A 17,732-nucleotide genomic window follows, 5' to 3' on the forward strand; every position below is an offset into this window, starting at 1 on the left:
TATTGCAGGAATATTGGCAGGTATTGCTCTTATCTTTAAGGCCAAATTTGTCTCAAGTTCCTTACAAAGATTGACATATTATTTCTGAAAATGTAGCTTTCTGGTGTATTACAATTACTTGGAAATTTGAGGACATTTTTTAGTTGTGGAAAGTGAATGGACACTTTTAGAATCAACAGGGAACCCCAAGCCAATACGCCAAACTTAAAAATCACATAATCCATTAATAAAAATAATTTTGAGCATGCACCCCAGTATCTGCATAAATAGTTTAAAAATTATATATATGTACTTTGATATTAATAATTATCACATTATAAAACAGAGAAGAAAGGACATTTTAAAAGGCTGAGATAAAAATGAAATATTTCCTTCTATAATCGTTAGCATTCATTAGGGGCTTATTGAACCAGGAAATGATATGGTCATACCTGCTTTTTTTTTTTAATTCTTTTTTTTTTTAATTTTAAACCCTTAACTTCTGTGTATTGACTTATAGGTGGAAAAGTGGTAAGGGTAGGCAATGGGGGTCAAGTGACTTGCCCAGGGTCACACAGCTGGGAAGTGTCTGAGGCCGGATTTGAACCTAGGACCTCCCATCTCTAGGCCTGGCTCTCAATCCACTGAGCTACCCAGCTGCCCCTCATACCTGCTTTTTAAGAAAATCACTTAGGCAACTATATGGAGGCTGGATTTGGAGAGTGAAGAGACTCGAGGGAGGAAGTCTAATGAGGATTTTAATAATCCAAGGGATAAGATTTAAACAAGGCTGTGTGAACAAAAAGAAGTGGACATATCTGTCTCTACAACAATTCTCTGAAAATGTGGTGTTAGATTACTAGGATTAGATGTTAAAGGCATTATTGGGAGGGTTTAAAAGGTGTATATTTATATAAATATTCATGGAAGCTTAGTTGGTAATGCAAAATAGCATAAATAACATAATACATATGAACATAACACAAATGAAATGATTGGGAGAGATGGCTGAGTTGGTAGTGATATTTGAATGTGATGGATTATATTATGCTAATAAAAGTGAATAATATTGAAAATGTAAAGAAAAAAAGGAAATTTATGAAGAGATAAAAAGAGAATACTATGTATTATGATTACGTTTTTAAAAATTGCCACAAAATCAAATGAAAAAGTGTCAAAATAAAAGAAATTCATAGGTAACTCCTAAGCAGAAGATGTTTATATTAGCACATATATGTAATTTGCATTTTTTAAACAAATTGTAAGCAGTGTTGTGTTTGTGGTTTTGCACATAATGTTTTTAATGCGTTTGTTTATTTAAATATTTTGCTGGTGGTGGTAGGTAAGTATAAAATTTTTAAAATTTGAAAAGAAAAGAATAAAAAGATGTAGGGTGAGAGAGCAGCATTGAGGAGAACCACCCCCCTTCCCCTGAGCTTGTAAGTTTGGGTGACTTTGGGAGGGTGACTCCCTCACCAGTAATATAGGGAAATTTATAAGAGGGTCAAATTTGGAGGTGGGGAGAGAATGAGGTCTCTTTTGACATAGTTCGGGACACTTACCAAGGTCAGGATGTCTAATAGGGAATTGGTGATACATGATGGTGCTCCAGAGATATAATATTATAGATTAGGGAATCATCTGCCTAGAGATGATAACTGAATGTGTGTAAAGTGATGAAATCTTCCAGTGAGAAGACACAAAAGGAAGAGAGAGCAGGACTGTGCCTGACTTACAATGCGGATCTTGGAAGCAAGGAAAAGGAAGAAAGGTTGTAGGGAGAAAGTGATTGCATTGGACCCTAGTCCCACAATGTCAGGAATGATAAAATGCCCCTTCACCCTGAGGGGGTCAGACCATGGCCTTTCTTGTGGTACAGGCAAGAACATTGGTCTTTGACTCTGAATGATGCTATCTCGTTCTTTTTACCCAGAACGTTACTCCAGAAAACTTTCTTGCTGTCCTACGAGGTGATGCTGAAGCTGTGAAGAATAAAGGATCAGGGAAAGTTTTGAAGAGGTAACGGTTTTTTTGTGGAAATCTATAAGCATTTATTAACAAAATTAAGTTCTGGACTAAAAGAGCTGCTCAGCTAGAAGGCTGAGCTCTTGTATTTCAGCATTACAATCTTGGCCATTTTTCCCAATCCCTGACCCTTCTCTTTCTTCTCTCATCTCTACAGTGAGCATGCCTACTTATGTTGCCTGTACCATACTTAGAGCAGATGGCATATTTGGAGCACTTTATACATGTCAACCACTACTGTTGTTTATTCTTAAACAGTTTATAGGTGCAAAAATAATTTAAGGTAGTTAAGAGCCAGAAAAATATCTTGCTTATCTGGTTTGGTTTGCCTTTCTTTTTTTCCTCAACACTGCACAGGCCTGAAAATTCTGTAACATCCTGTCTTTGTAATCTGTTTCCATAGTGAGTTATCGATAGGTTCTTAATATAAGTCTTTTTCTCTGTATTTAGTCAATTTATCTCATATGGATACTTCCTCCACATGTGTAAATTGCAACCTATACATGCCTTCTCATTCTGTGCAATCTTATTAATTTCTTCTCATTGGTCTCTCTAAGGGGTTTACTTGGTGCAATTTAAACATTCTCCTTGTCGATTCATCTAGTAATGACAGAACAAGTCCCTGGTGCCATGATTTTGATAGTGACATTAGTTAAGATTTAATCAAACCAGCATAGATTTAACATTCCCCTTCCTTGTACAAGTCTAAATCCCTTATTTCTGCAAGTTTATGTGGGTAACCTTGGGTCACTTTGAGTCATGGTTCTATTCTTGGGACTTATGCTTCTATCTGTGTAACTTCATCTTCTCCTCCTCACCCCCTCATTCTGGAGAATCTTGCCTAAAATCATTCTCATCAATTTAAACTAGTCTAGCAACTTAGAAACTTGCCTAAAAGTCATTATTTCAATCCATTGCCTGTGCACTATTCCCATCACCTTCAAACTATTTCTCCCAAAGAAGATGGGGAGGAGCTGAGATGACACTTAGCCCTCCTCCTCATTGAAATGTCTAGCCAATCATAAGACATACCTATATTCCTCCAGATTTTGCTCTTGTGATCTTGTTAAGCAACATAAAAGGTCTTATTATCTCCAATGTGGGGTCTTTAGCTACTGAGGAACTTTTGACCTCTTTTATTGGCAAATTCAGCCTTACTAATAAAGGGAAAATGCTTGGAACTTTATTAGTTTTAAAATTTATTAGTTTACCTTAATTTCTATCTTAATGTGCCCAAAAGAGGACTAATTTCTTCCTTCCCCTCCCTGTGCTCTGGTCTAATTAGCTTTACCCTATTCCAAATGGCGCCAAGGCAGAGATTGCGTATCAAGTGGGGATACATTGTAGAAAGAGCAGAAATTTATCCCTTTTGGAAAAGCATCTTTTAAATGCTAGCCTTACTCATTGTGAGTCAGCAAATGTACTCTGGTGTTTGTTACTTCTATAGTATCTCATAATTTATATCAAGTGCTTCATTAGCTTTTCTTAAAAGCCTTTTAAATTTGCTGTGGTAATACATTTGTGTTACAGTTCTGGAGATGCAGACACAGCTAATTTCATATTCATTAATCAGAAATAAGGTTAATGCTGTTACTCTGATTCATAATAATAATACCTGTAGATCCATTGCCCAGGAACTGCCAGTAACTGACCCATAGTACATCTGTATCCCCAAGGATGAATAGTATGGTCAGCTGACCTGATTGGGAACCGGCAGACTACATTTGACTGTGCCCAGGGGAAACACTGGAGAGATATGGCTCATTGGAGCAGAGCTTGAAGATCTTTTCCCCACTCCCTTTCCATGCTGTAATTGTAGTGGGAAAAGTTGTATACTAGGAGTCAGGACATTAGACTTCTAGTGTCAGCTCTGCTTCTTACTTCTGGGCTTTGTTTCCTGTACCCTTAAAATAAAGGAATTGGACTAGGTGATCTTGGTATCCCCAGTGTCTGGCATAATTGTACTTTGTCCACAGTTAGTACTTACTAAATGTTTCTTGAATGAATCTTCTGTGAAATGCTGTGACCTTTCCTATTATTTACTTCATTCCCAAGCCCTTATTCCAAAACTTTGGATTAGAAGGAAACCACCCCATCATTCAGAATAGCACCTGTATGGAGGAAGAAACTGAGCTGGGTGTGACTTCATCATTGATTTTGGCTCTGTGTATTGTGCTTTATTCAGAATGAACTTTCTACATTTTTTAGCTGGTTGTGAAGCTAAATTAAAAATGGAAGTTTTTCAGGATGTCATAATTTAGTGTTTTAGACAACCCAATGAGAAGAAGGGCTGATTTCTTTTGGCAGTGGGCCCAAGGATCATGTGTTTGTTTACTTCACGGATCATGGAGCTCCTGGAGTCTTGGCTTTTCCTGATGATGATGTGAGTTTTTCAGAATCTTTTAAAGTTGCATTAAGAAGGACAGAAGTGGGCTGACATTTAGATTAAATGAGTAACTTTAATTCTGAATATTTTTATACTTAGAATAAACAAGGCATCGAATGAGCTTGTACAAGACATGAGGAACAGATCTCAAACTTCATGACAATCTAAGATCTGCTTTTCTAGATAGTTATTTCTTTTTCCTCATTTATCTTATGGAACATCTTATTCCACTAGAAAGGAGAGAATGAAGTACCTTATGGTCCTGGAAAGAATGTAATTGGGGGAAAATTTTTAAAGTTCTCTCCTCCTTACTTCTTTTTTGGCAGTAAAGGACTGTGATTTATTGGTCCAAGAAACTGCTAGTGATGAAATACCCCTTTACCAATGAAGATCTTCAAACTGAGTTTTTTACGGAATTGCAAAGAATAAGGGCCTCATTTAGGGTCACATAGACAGTGTGTGTCAGGCAGGAGATCCAGGTCTCATAGAGGCAGCACCACCTTTCTGAATTACCTTGCTGCCCTTCCTCTTTTCTCTTTTAACTGTTGAAATAAAAATATTTAGATAAAAAACACTTTGGATAGTCTATGACCTTGAACAGGTGACATCACTTTTGACCTCATCTTTAAAATTAAATTATCATTGTTATTAGTTCTAAGGTTCTATGGCATTATTGACTGAGGTAAGTTAGAGGCTTACCATCAGCAAATTGTTTTTATTGCTGTTTTGTTAATAATTGTTTATGTTATTAAATAATAATAGTTTGTTCTGTTCTGAGCTATTGATCTGAGTGATATAATATTTGCCTTTCAGCTTCATGTAAAGGATTTGGATAAGACTATCCATTACATGTTCCAACATAAAAAGTACCAAAAGGTAAACTCATTGTTGTTAGAATTTTTTTGTGGGGAGGGGTATTCAGGCGAATGGTAGAGGATTCTAGGAGAATAGCTAAAATCTCTGTCCTGTTGACTCCCTGTCATGGAAACTTGCATTGTCAGGGTACATTTAGTTTGGTGTACGTCAAGCCAAATTAAACTCTTAGTATGTATTAGGTATAAACATGGTGTAAGACATAAAGATAAATATAACAAAAGTCCTGTCTCCTAGGAGCTTTATAACCTAGTAAGAATATGCGTGTGGCTCCTGTTGTAAAATGGAATGTTAAGAGGAACCATGAGAATTTAGAGGCAGGGCCATAGTTGCTTCCAGTTAAGAGTTTTGAGAAAGGCTTCCAGGAAGAGTTTGGAGGTATTTGAGCTGGGTTGTGAAGGATGCATAGAATTTCATCATATAGAGATGAGTGGAGGTTAGATATGCCAAACTTAGGGTGGGACCTAATGATCAAACACCGAGAGGCAGGAAAGTACAAAATGGGATCCTTTATTTTTTCTACCCTTGGTTTCTAGCATAGACAAAGAATTGGAATGGATGAATGAAAAAGCATTTAGTATAAAAGCCCTTTCACTATATGCTAAATGCTTATAAACCTGGGGATACAAATACATAGGTAAAGATAGTTCTTGTCCTTAATGGTGAAAATGAGATTTATGGAATTGGGGTTGGTGGGACAGCAGCAATTTGGTCTGAGAAGTAGCTTATTTGGTGTTTTTGTGGGAATGTAGGGAGTATATCTAGATACAGTGATGATGTTTTTATGGTTGGTTTTTGTGGGAACATACATAGGGAGTATATCTAGATACAGTGATCTTGTTGATAATGATCACAGTTCATGGTTCCAGAACTGGAGATGGGACAGATAAGCAAATGGAAATAAGAATCCTTTTTGGAGTTTGGCCTTCTAAGGATAAAAGTTCCTATAGGACAATGGTCCCTGGTATGAGCAAGGAAGTAGTTGGCAAGCATATGAAATATGAAGGTATTCTCAAAACAAGATGATGATCATACTTAAAAATTTTATATAATTAATTAGGTTAGAATATTTTTTCATGTTCACATGATTCATGTTCTTTCCCTCCCCGTCTCCCTCCCTCCTCTCATAGCCAATGAGCAGTTTCACTGGATTTTACATGTGTCATTGATCAAGACCTATTTCCATATTATTAATACTTGCACTAGAGTGATCATTTAGAGTCTACATCCCCAATCATATACTCATCAAACCATGGGAACAATTATATGTTTTCTTATGTGTTTCTACTCCCACAGTTCTTTCTCTGGATGTGGATAGCATTCTTTCTCATAAGTCCCTCAGAATTGTCCTGGATAATTACATTGCTGCTAGTAGAGAAGTCCATTATGTTCAATTGTGCCATAGTGTATCCATCTCTGTGTATAATATTCTCCTGGTTCTGCTCCTTTTGCTCTGCTTCAGTTCCTAGAAGTCTTTCCAGTTCACATGGAATTCCTCCAGTCCTTTATTCCTTTCAGCACAATAGTATTCCATTATCAACAGATACCACAATTTGTTCAGCCATTCCTCAATCAATGGACACCCCTCATTTTCCAGTTTTTTCCACCATAAAGAACACAGCTATAAATATTTTTTGTAAAAGTCTTTTTCCTTATCTCTTTGGGGTACAAATCCAGCAGTGGTATGACTGGATCAAAGGGCAGGCAGTCTTTTAGCGCCCTTTGGTCATAGTTCCAAATTGCCATCCATAATGGTTGAATCATTTCACAACTCCACCAGCAATGCATTAATGTTCCAATTTTGCCACATCCCCTCCAACATTTATTACTTTCCTTTACTGTCATATTAGCCAACTTTCTATGTGTGAAGTGATACCTCAGAGTTGTTTTGATTTGCATTTCTCTAATTACAAGAGATTTAGAACACTTTTTCATTGCTTATTGATAGTTTTGGTTTCTTTATCTGAAAACTGCCTATTCATGTCCCTTGCCCATTTAGATGAACATTTTTTAAAAAAGATTATAATAATCTAGTTTGAATTGGAAGCTACAAACGTATCTTATTCAATGGATCCTGGCCAAGCAGCCAAAAAATCTTGTTTTCTTTACTTAGTAGTACTATTGAACATTTCTTGTTTGGACCATAGAACCATATCCTGCCTATTGAAAAGGATGCTTATATCTTCAAAACTAAGAAGTATTTTACTTTAAGTCTCCTTTTTCCTACCCCCTGCCCCCAAACAATTTTTAAATTTAAGGATAGGGGGGTCCTCAGTATTCATTATCCTTGCTCTTCCAGTTACATAGTTGCCATAGTAACTTTTAAAAAGAATTGTTTGAATATCAAGATTAAGAGAGGCTTTCAGTAACCTTGGAATTATTTCCAGTTATTTACCATAATTTGATTGTGACTCTCTTTTAAACTGCCTTTTTTAAGTTTAGGTTTTAAATGCTTGATTATATATTGATTATCAGTACTCAACTGCAGTCCATGTTCATTCTGAGAATTAATGTATAGATTTCTACTAATAGTTTTATTTTTTATAATAAAGCCTCAGATCCTCTCTCCTTATATTCTATCCCTCCCCCCAATTATTTACTCTGAAATAGTGGTCCATATTTTAGATGTATTCACCTTAAATGACTACTTTTACCAATTTTCCTTTTAATGAAGACATTTATATCCTCCACAATTGGAGGACACTAGTTAGCATTTGAGATTTCTCTCTAGATAAGAATTCATTATTATTATTATTATTATTTTTGCAGATGGTGTTCTACATTGAAGCATGTGAATCTGGCTCAATGATGAAGCACCTGCCTGATGATATCAATGGTAATTATTATGAAAACCTATATTAGCCATATAGTGCACTTTATATACTTTGCCATTTTAAGATTTTTCTTTTTCAATGGAGGGGCAAGGGAGCAGAAGGAAACATTTTTGTCAATTAAAGAAAATTCATTGAAAAAAATCTCATTATCACTCCACCCCCAGCCCTTTGAGATAGGTAAAACCTGTTTTTCCAAACTTATAGGTGAGGAAATGGAGACTTAAGGTTAAAGATTTAGTCACTGTCACATACCCTTTTGAGTTGTCATCATTTATTAAATATGTCTATCGGCGCCATATAGTGTTTTTATCCTTTTTCAAATAATAGCATTGTTTTGAAAATTAGCTTACATTTTATTCCTGTATTTAAAGATATGAAATCATTCCTTAAAATACTGCATAGGACTGCCTTTTTTAACACTTCCTTGGGATTCTCCTTTAGAGGTCTTCTATACTTCTGAAAAATGCCACTTCATGTAAGAGAATTCAAAAGATTCATCTCTTCTGACAACTTATCTTTTCTAAGCTTGAATATGGACTAGTTCAATGACTATCAAAAAGTATGCTACTGAATAGTAGTTGTTAAAGTTAGATTCCACAACCTTTTCTTAAAGTTATAATTTGAATATTTTGTTCTGACTGGAATTGAAGGGAGGACTTAAGTTCCAAACACTTCTAGTGATAAGAAGTTTAATTTTTTATAGTTTATGCAACTACTGCTGCCAATCCCAGTGAGTCTTCCTATGCTTGTTACTATGATGATGAGAGATTAACTTACCTAGGAGACTGGTATAGTGTCAACTGGATGGAAGATTCAGATGTGGTAAGTTCTTTACCTGAGTTGAGTAGCCTGCCAAAATATTTATAATTAGATAGAGATGTTAAGAAATGTAATTTTGTCTTTTTTATTATAGGAAGATTTGACTAAAGAGACTCTGCATAAGCAGTTTCAGCTAGTGAAAAAACATACCAATACCAGCCATGTCATGCAGTATGGAAACAAGGTAGTATTGGCATCATTGATTTTTTTGGTGGATGAGGAGGACAAATATACCTCTAGACTACTTTCTCCTTTCTGTCTCTCTCTCCAAGGAAAAATTGGAGATTTTTGGAGAGCAAGGGAAGAAAGCAAAATAACTCTAGTAGGAAGTGGCTAACACACTTAATTATCAACTCTAACTTGTGGTTGGTTTTTGTAGTAAGAGTTTTTCAGCCTTTCTTTTCATTGTTTTATGACTTATTCTTCTGGGTCTACTAACCTTTTTATTGGTTTAAGTCTTCTTAGCTTTCCCAGAAATGCAGCCAGTTAACATACACATGCCCATGATTTGTTTAGTTTCTGAAGCTCTATGAATATTTTTGTACATGCTGTTGTCCAATTGTTTCAGTCATGCCTGACTCTTATGTTACCTCATTTGGTGTTTTCTTGGTGAAGGTACTGGAGTGGTTTGCCATTTCCTTCTCTACCTTATTTTATGGATGAGGAAAATGAGGCAAATAGGGTTAAGTGCCTTGCCAGGGTCATAGGGGTAAGGTGGGTAAAGGTACTCATGCCCTTATGCTGAGCTCAAGCTGATCAAGTATCTCAAGCTGGATTTGAACTCAGAAAGAGGATCTCTCCTGACTCCAGGCCTGGCATTCTGTTCACTCTGTCATCTTGCTGCCCTCTTTTGTACATGTGGGTGCTTTAAAAGATCTCCTTGATTAAGCATGCCATCTTTTACTTTATTTCCTTCATGAGTTTTTTATTGTATGTGTGCTATGTGTCTTCTGTCATGGCATGGTGAATATGGAAATATGTATTGCATGAATCATCATGACAGCACTGGTATAACCTAAATCAGACTATCTACTACCTAGGGGACAGAGAGAGGGAGAGAATCTGAATCACAAAATGTCAGAAAATAATTGTCAAAAATTGTTTCTACATATAATTGAAAAAAAAATTAAAAGTTGAAATAAAAAACCTCTTTGGTCTTTTGGGAGCCTACCTAATAAAATTGTGGTTCCAGATTGCTTTCTAGGACACTATGTGCTTTTTGCCCTGCCTCTTGTTAGTATTGTCCCCAGTGCCAGAAATGCCTTTCTCTTTCATTGCTCCCTTTCCCTGTTGAATTTTTGCTATGTTTTTTAGGAAGCTTTTGCTGGTTTCCAATTGGCAATTGCCTCTGCCCTCCACATATCTCCCCTCTCTCACATTTTGCTTTCTTTTTTCTTAGCTGCTTATATGTAATTATGCTTTTATTTGGTGTGTGTCTTTGTGTCATAACTCCTAACTAGACTATACATAAAGTGGCAAATATAGTTCCTTTACCCACCTTACCCCTGTGAGTCACCTACCAGTGTCACACTGGAGAAACTGACTCAAGTGACACATATCTAAGCTACACAATTCCAGTGACCAGGAATAAAATAATCCCAATCTTCAGATTGTGACTTTGGTTAATTCTTTTGATGTTATGTATATAGGCATGCTCTTTAGCTTCTTTGAGACTCCATTCTTTATCCCTAAAATGGGAGTCTTGGTACTTGTACCACCAAACTTTCTGAGGTTGTTATATGGACAGCAGTTTGCAAAAGATAAAATGCAATAAATCATATACAACCACACACGTATAACCTATTCATTATTTTGCCTTTGTCTACCATGAAAAGTTTAATGAAAACTCCCTACTAATGAGACCCAGCATAGCCCAGAGGAAATGAGACTTAAGACAAATTTTGAGGGCTAGAATTAAAGACACAAATGTGATTAGGTTCATTGGGAGGGAGCCTTAATCTGCCAGAGCTTAGCATAAGGCCATGCCCAAAGTAGGGCAGTCATAAGAGCATCTATGGCAAACCTTGTTGGATCCATTATTTTACCTTTTCCTTTTAATAATGCTTAACATGAACTACTGGCTTTAATTAGACTCTAGTTCCCTTAAAATTTTTTTTTTCAATTTCATGTAAAAATAGTTTTTAACATTCATTTTTTAAAAATTTTGAGTTCCAAATTCTGTCCTATCTCTCCCCTTCCTCTTCCCTGAGTTGGAAAGCAATTTGTTAGAGGTCATTCTAGTTCCCTTTTAAATTTAGCTTACTTTTGGGACAGCTAGGCAGTCCACTGGGTAGAGCCCTTTCCTGGAGTTGGTAAGGACCTGGGTTCAAATTTGACCTCAGTCACTTCTTAGTTGTGTCACCCATGGCAAGTCACTTAACCCCTATTTGCCTAGCACTTGCTGCTTTTTGTCTTAGAATTGATACTAGGCAGAAGAGCAAGGGTTAAAAAAAAAATAAACTTAACTTCCTTTCCTAGGATATGACTAGTACTTGATAGAGTATGGAAGTGGGTCCCTTATGTGTTGAGCCCTAGCTTGTTATAATAAACTATATGATTTAACAATTACCTTAGCTGGGGCAACTAGGTTGCATCTCCACACAACAGTGGATAGAGGGCCAGGCCTGGAGACAGAAGGTCCTGAGTTCAGATCTGGCCTCAACTACTTCCTAGCTGTGTGACACTAAGTCACTTAACCACAATTACCTAGCCTTAACAGTCTTCTGCCTCATTACTGATACTTAGAACCATTACTGTAGCTACTTCAGTCTAGCCAGGTGTAGGCACTAACATCATTAATTTAAGCAGCAAGCCTTGGTTAGAGAATATTGGCTGAGGACTAGATAGGTGAGTATGGCTACATGTGTAGGCCCATTCCCAGGAATTCAGGATCAGTAGCTCCCCTTTCATTTCTTCATAAGAAGAGCAACCTTTCCCTTTCCTCTTTTTATTTTTTAGTTATTTGAAACAAACTATTTTGGCAAGGGGAACTTCAGTCTGTAGCCATTTTTAGAACTTAAAATTACCAACATATTTTAGGCAGTTAAATCAGTTTGTATTTTACTCCATTTGAGAGATGGTTGCTTATTTTGAGGACTGTAGCCATGGTTTCCCAGTTTTGTGGCAGCAAATAGAGGAGGGAATTGGAAAGCTGCCTTTAAAAGAGGCTAGGTTCAAACTAGAGTTTGGACATCACTACTATGCCAAGCAAAAGTGATTTCTTTTCTTGTTGTGCAGACCATCTCCCACATGAAAGTGATGGCGTTTCAGGGAATGAGACAAACAGCCAGTTCTCCCATCTCTCTGCCACCAGTGAAACACTATGACCTCACTCCAAGCCCTGATGTCCCCATTGCAATCATGAAAAGGAAACTGATGGCCACTAATGATGCACTTAAAGCTAAGGAGATTGTTGATGAGCTGCAGGCACACTTACAGGTAAGTACATGTTCTCAGGTGCCTTTTTTTGGATGTATATGAGATACAGACAGACCTCAACTTCTCTTATAGTGTTAGGATCCTGAAACATTCTTCATTCTCATCCTGAGGAGAATGTCAGGTGTGTTGAAAACAGAAGGTATATATTTTTCATCAGAACAGATTAGCAAGAAGAACAGTGGGGGCCTCCATTTTACTGAGTAGATTGACCTTAAATACTCAATAGGAGGGGGTCAGGGACAGTAAAGAATCAGAAAGCTTCTCCACAATGTGACCTGTCCAGCCACACTGATTCTTATTACATTTGCCTGGAAGATATTGCTTTACTTTCCTCACGATCATCTTGCTCAATGAGTCTCAATAGTCAGTTGTACTTAAATTCCACATGACTGGGAAAGAAATAGCATCTTTTCAAGAGCTGACAGTGGCAGTCCTGAGCCCTCCCCAGAAAACTAAGAGTAAGTTTTCACTTAGGAGCTTGAAGTTCCTTCTCCCCAGCCCACCAAGTAACCAAGATTTTTCAGATTGACTTTTTATTGCCAAAAGAGCCCTAAAAGATGGATTTGTGTGTATGTTGGATGATGGAGCTTGCTATCCTTTTTTAGTTGACATGTTTTATTAACCCACATGCACCAACAGCCTCCTGATAAATAATGCATATAAGGTGGGAAAGAGCCTGAATGAAGTGCCTCCCAATTCTGATTATTTAAACTCCTACTTCTTTCTTAGAAGTAATCCTCTGTGTTGGTTCCAAGGCAGAAGAGTGTTATGGGCCAGTCAATTTTGGTGAAGTGAGTTGTCTAGGGTCATTCATCTAGGAAGTGTCTAAGGCCAGATTTACACCCAGCACTTCCTGTCTCCAGGCTTGGCTCTCTATCCATTCAGCCACCCACCTGCCATCACAATTATTTTTTGAAAGTAATTGTGGCTTTTTTGTATGGTTTTATCATTAAGTATGTTTGAGTGTGTTCATTTTGAAATGTAACAACCTCATTTACCCTGTTTAGAAGTGAGAATAGCTTCTCCTCAGTTTTTATATGTAAATTGGCCTATAGAAACCTATAGAAATCCAATCTTTCTGTTTATGTCAGATAACAAAGAACTTATTTATAAAGGTAGTTCCTTTTGTTGTTCATGATTGTGAAACTGAAGTCCAGACAAGCCAGAGGCACAGCACAGGGAAAAGATTCCCAGAGAAGAGGATTAGGGGCCTGAATTCAGGTCATAACTTTAGTACTAGCTCACTGTATGGCGTTGAACATGCCTTTTCCTTTCTCTCTGTCTTGGTTTTATTTGGTAAAATAATATGGGTGGGCTAGATAATCTTAGTTTCTTGATCTAACGTTTTCCATTCTTAGACTTCTCTCTTTCCTGAACAACTTCATTTGATAGTTTGTGTCCAAAGAGAGGAAGTTAATACTCTTTATACCATAGGGCATCACCTTTGAGTGTTTTTATGACCAGCTCCAGGAATTCCTGGAATCTAAACAAGACCTCTTTGTTCTTTATTTAGTATAGAGATAAAAGTAGTTCTTCACAAGTTTCTATAAATATGTCACAAGCTTTCAGAAGATGTTTTAAAATCCTCCTCTAAAAACATCGATTTAATCCCTATTTCACATGATACATACTAGGCATCATAGAAAATGAATCATAGAAACTCAATATTTGCCCATTCTTAGTGAGGTCTCTTAGTGAGGCCCATTCTACAAGAAAGACCATCTGCAAATGACAATTAATTTCTTTCCAGGCTAGAACCCTCATTCAGGACTCTGTGCGGAAAATTGTATCAGTAGTGACTACATCCAGTGTTGATACTGAGAAGATGCTCTCTGAGAGGTGGACACTCACTTCCCACGATTGCTACAAGGCTGCTGTGACTCATTTCAGGATCCACTGTTTTAACTGGCACTCCTCCTTGGTAAGCCACATTTAAGATAGAATGAGTCCCAACAGCTAATTAGGGTCATTGGCATTAAGCTCAAATCAAGTCAGGCCAGTGAATAGTATCATTGTGGAAGAGTCGTGCTATTGAAAATATGGAGTTTTTTTCTAAAAGGGTTTTTTGTTTTGTTTTAACTTGAGGAAGAGAACTTATTGGAGGGGAAAGGAGGGCTTTGTAGGCCTTGAAAATTGAAATAATCAAAAATGCTACTGAGTACCTTTATGGTAGACTCTGGGAGAGTTATACTGTTTTCCAAATCCTACCTTCATTCAGTCTTGTATCTTTGCCTGGTGGTCATTCTTCCCTTGTCACAATCACAATTCAGGCCTTGTTTGGGTAATAGCAATAGCAGTAGAAGGTGAGAGATATAGTAGGCTGCTGCAAAAAGTAACCACTTTGAATAGAGTTGGCTAGATAATAAAATGATTGAGTCATAATATAGTCAAGTACTGTTCTATATTTAAAGTAATTCTAAATCTTGCTTTTTAAAAAAGAAAAAAATCTGCTTTTTTCCAGTATGAGTATGCTCTCCGACAGCTATATGTGTTCGTCAATCTTTGTGAAGTGGCTTATCCAGTTGACAGGTAAATACACGCTCTTTGGAGAATTAATAGTTCTTTGTAAGCAAAAGAGAATAACATTACTATGGCTTACTTACTAGAGAAAAATCTTTGCCTCCCTTTGGGTCACCAGCTAAGAGTTAATGAAGTTAGCTAGTAAAGTTTAATGGGAAAAATATAATACATTTTCATCATTCACTGCAAGCCATGCTGAGGCTGCTTTGTGGCATGGAAGTGATCCTGCTTTCTTAAAGGTTATGCCAGCGGAGCTCAAGCTCTAGAAGCTTCTTCTGTGTGTACTTCAAGCAGCCAGTGCTTAAATCAGTCTAGTTAAGTTCAGAGAGATCTCTTATCAGAATGGCATTCTTTTTGCCACCAGAACTCTTTTTAAACATTTATTTTTATTTTTTCATCAATTACATGTCGCATTGCCTGAAAATAGCTTAAGTCATTTACAATTCATAATCAAAATGGTATTGCTGTTTCCGTGTACAGTATTCTTCTGGTTATGCTCATTTCATTTTGCATCAGTTAATGTAAGTCTTTCTAGGTTTTTCTAAACCTATCCTGCTCATATCTTTTTTTTTTTTACCTTCTTTCTTTGAATCAATATTAAGTATTGGTTCCAAGGCAGAAGAAAGATAAGGGCTAGGCAATGGGGGTTAAATGACTTGCCCAAGGTCAAACAACTAGGAAGTATCTGAGGCCAGATTTGAACCCAGGACCTCTTGTCTTCAGGCCTGACTTTCACTCCACCTAACCACTCCCTCATCCTTTCGTATAGCACAGTAATATTCCATTATAATCATATGCCACAGCTTATTCATCCATTTCACAGTAGATGGGTTTTCCCTTGATTTCCAGTTCTTTGCCATCACAAAAAGAGCTGCTATAAATATTTGTACAAATAGATTCTTTTCATACTTTTCTAAACTTTTATTTTTTGTTTTCTTTCATCACATAACTAATAAAAAATATTTTTTTTAAACTCTTATCTTCCGTCTTAGAGTCAATACTGTATATTGGTTCCAAGGCAGAAGAGCGGTAGGGGCTAGGCAATGGGAGTTAAGTGACTTGTCCAGGGTCACACAGATTCCGTCTCTAGGCCTGGTTCTTAATCCACTGAGCTACCCAGCTGCCCCCTAATAAAATATTTTTTGCATGACTACATGTTAAGTTTTTTATCTTTTCAATGAGAAAGGAAGAAGGCAATTTGGAACTTAAAATTTTAAAATATAATGTTAACATTTTTTACATGTAAATTAAAAAAATTAAAATATTTAACACCAAAAATAAGTACATATAGGTCCTTTTCCTTTGCCTTTGATCTCTTTGGACTTAGTAGTGATATTGCTGGGTCAGAGGATAAGCAGTTTTACAGCCCTTTGGTCATAGTTCCATATTGTTTGCCACTATGGTTAGATAACCTCACAGTCCCACCAACAGTGCCATTCTTGAAGATTGTCTGCTGAGCTGTGGAGAAGGGGGTAAGAGCACCAGCAAGCATTTATGGAGGCAGATGAAGCACCAGCAAGACAAAAGTATTTTTGGAAGATAAGAAAGCCGAACGCAGAGAGATCTAAATGAGTCACTGGGCTTGTAGCAAGTTAGGGCCCAGCCTAAGTGAGAATTTGGGTCTCAGTCAATAGTTCTTTGCTACAAGTTTCTTAAGTTTATATTCTATTAAAGCCATTTCGTGCCGCCATATTTGGCTTCCATCTCAACACGGTGTGATTTGAGGAGGCAGAAAGTTGATGTGGTGTATGTAATTTATATTCCTGTCTCTTACAGAATAAAGCTGGCCATGGACAAAGTGTGCTTGGGCTATGACTCAAGTTTGCCTTCCCAGTGATTTCCAAGAACAAATGTGAAATTTATACTGATGGAAGACTTGACTGCAGATTTATACTGATGGAAGCAGGAAAGGGACTGGCATGTTTGTACTCTTGTGAATGCTGCTAAACCATTCAGAAGGTCTGCATGTGGGGCTTTCCCCAAGAAGCTTCTCAAAGTTTCTCTTGCTTACCTTCACCCTCTTTTACCTTGTTCTGTCAGTGGGTTATTACTGGGAAATGGTATCTATTTGGTTGGGCAAAGCATTATATTAGATGAAATATTTCTGATCTTTACATGTTAAATGTTTCGGTTTTGAAACCAGTAGCTTAACAAGTGCACTTAGTTCCCTTTACAGTAACTTTGGTCTGCTTGACCTGTATGATGACACTTTATTGCTGAAGTTCAACAAAGTGCAAGAAGAATTGAATAGGGGATTTGTAAACATGGACTGGAAAGGTTTTTTTTCCCCCAGAAAATTTACATTGTGATCATGTTTCTCCAAGATTAATGCATTTATGCATAAATTATATGATGAGTTCAGTGCCTAAAAAAATAAAGATTTTATCACTTGTAATTTCTTTTTTTCTACTTTCTCCTTTAGAACCATCCTTCCATTGTGAACTTTATTGTAGTTTAATTGTTTCAGTTGTGTCTGACTCTATGACCCCATTTGGGGTTTCCTTGGTCCTTTCCTTCTCCAGCAGATTGTGAACAAGCATTCCTTAATCCTCTAACTCTGCTTTCTATCTCCTACCAGTGTTTTCCTATGTGAATCCCACCTTAGTCGTATTGCATGATGGTGCTGATTAGGGGAAAACCATATTGCTCTGGAAGGTGGCTTCAAATTAACTTAGGAGATAATAAGTCTGGAACAAAATAAACACTTGCACATACAACTAAGGGGGTGCCTGTGAGGAGAAAAAGAAAAACCAGAAAATGAAACAATTAAATGAATGGATTTTTAAATTTATTTAAGTGTCTACTATCTGCCAGACTGTGCTAATCAACGTGACTTAAGACTGCTTGGGTCAGAGAAT

At 36.9% G+C, this 17,732-nt stretch overlaps 1 protein-coding gene across 1 annotated transcript in view; it reads left to right on the forward strand.

Moving 5' to 3' along the window:
* Window positions 1–17,269, forward strand: part of LGMN (legumain) — a 77,051-nt gene extending 59,782 nt beyond the window's left edge. Inside the window, exons 4-13 of the mRNA XM_044659997.1 lie at window positions 1,913–1,998; window positions 4,312–4,387; window positions 5,204–5,266; window positions 8,033–8,099; window positions 8,801–8,919; window positions 9,011–9,100; window positions 12,154–12,354; window positions 14,105–14,275; window positions 14,816–14,883; window positions 16,651–17,269. Of these exons, the coding sequence (XP_044515932.1) occupies window positions 1,913–1,998; window positions 4,312–4,387; window positions 5,204–5,266; window positions 8,033–8,099; window positions 8,801–8,919; window positions 9,011–9,100; window positions 12,154–12,354; window positions 14,105–14,275; window positions 14,816–14,883; window positions 16,651–16,711 (1,002 nt within the window). The 3' untranslated portion in view covers window positions 16,712–17,269. The remainder of the gene's footprint in view (window positions 1–1,912; window positions 1,999–4,311; window positions 4,388–5,203; window positions 5,267–8,032; window positions 8,100–8,800; window positions 8,920–9,010; window positions 9,101–12,153; window positions 12,355–14,104; window positions 14,276–14,815; window positions 14,884–16,650) is intronic.
* The last annotated feature ends 463 nt before the right edge of the window (window positions 17,270–17,732 follow it).

The sequence above is a fragment of the Gracilinanus agilis genome, chromosome 2, assembly GCF_016433145.1.
Source record: "Gracilinanus agilis isolate LMUSP501 chromosome 2, AgileGrace, whole genome shotgun sequence".
NCBI lineage: Eukaryota > Metazoa > Chordata > Mammalia > Didelphimorphia > Didelphidae > Gracilinanus > Gracilinanus agilis.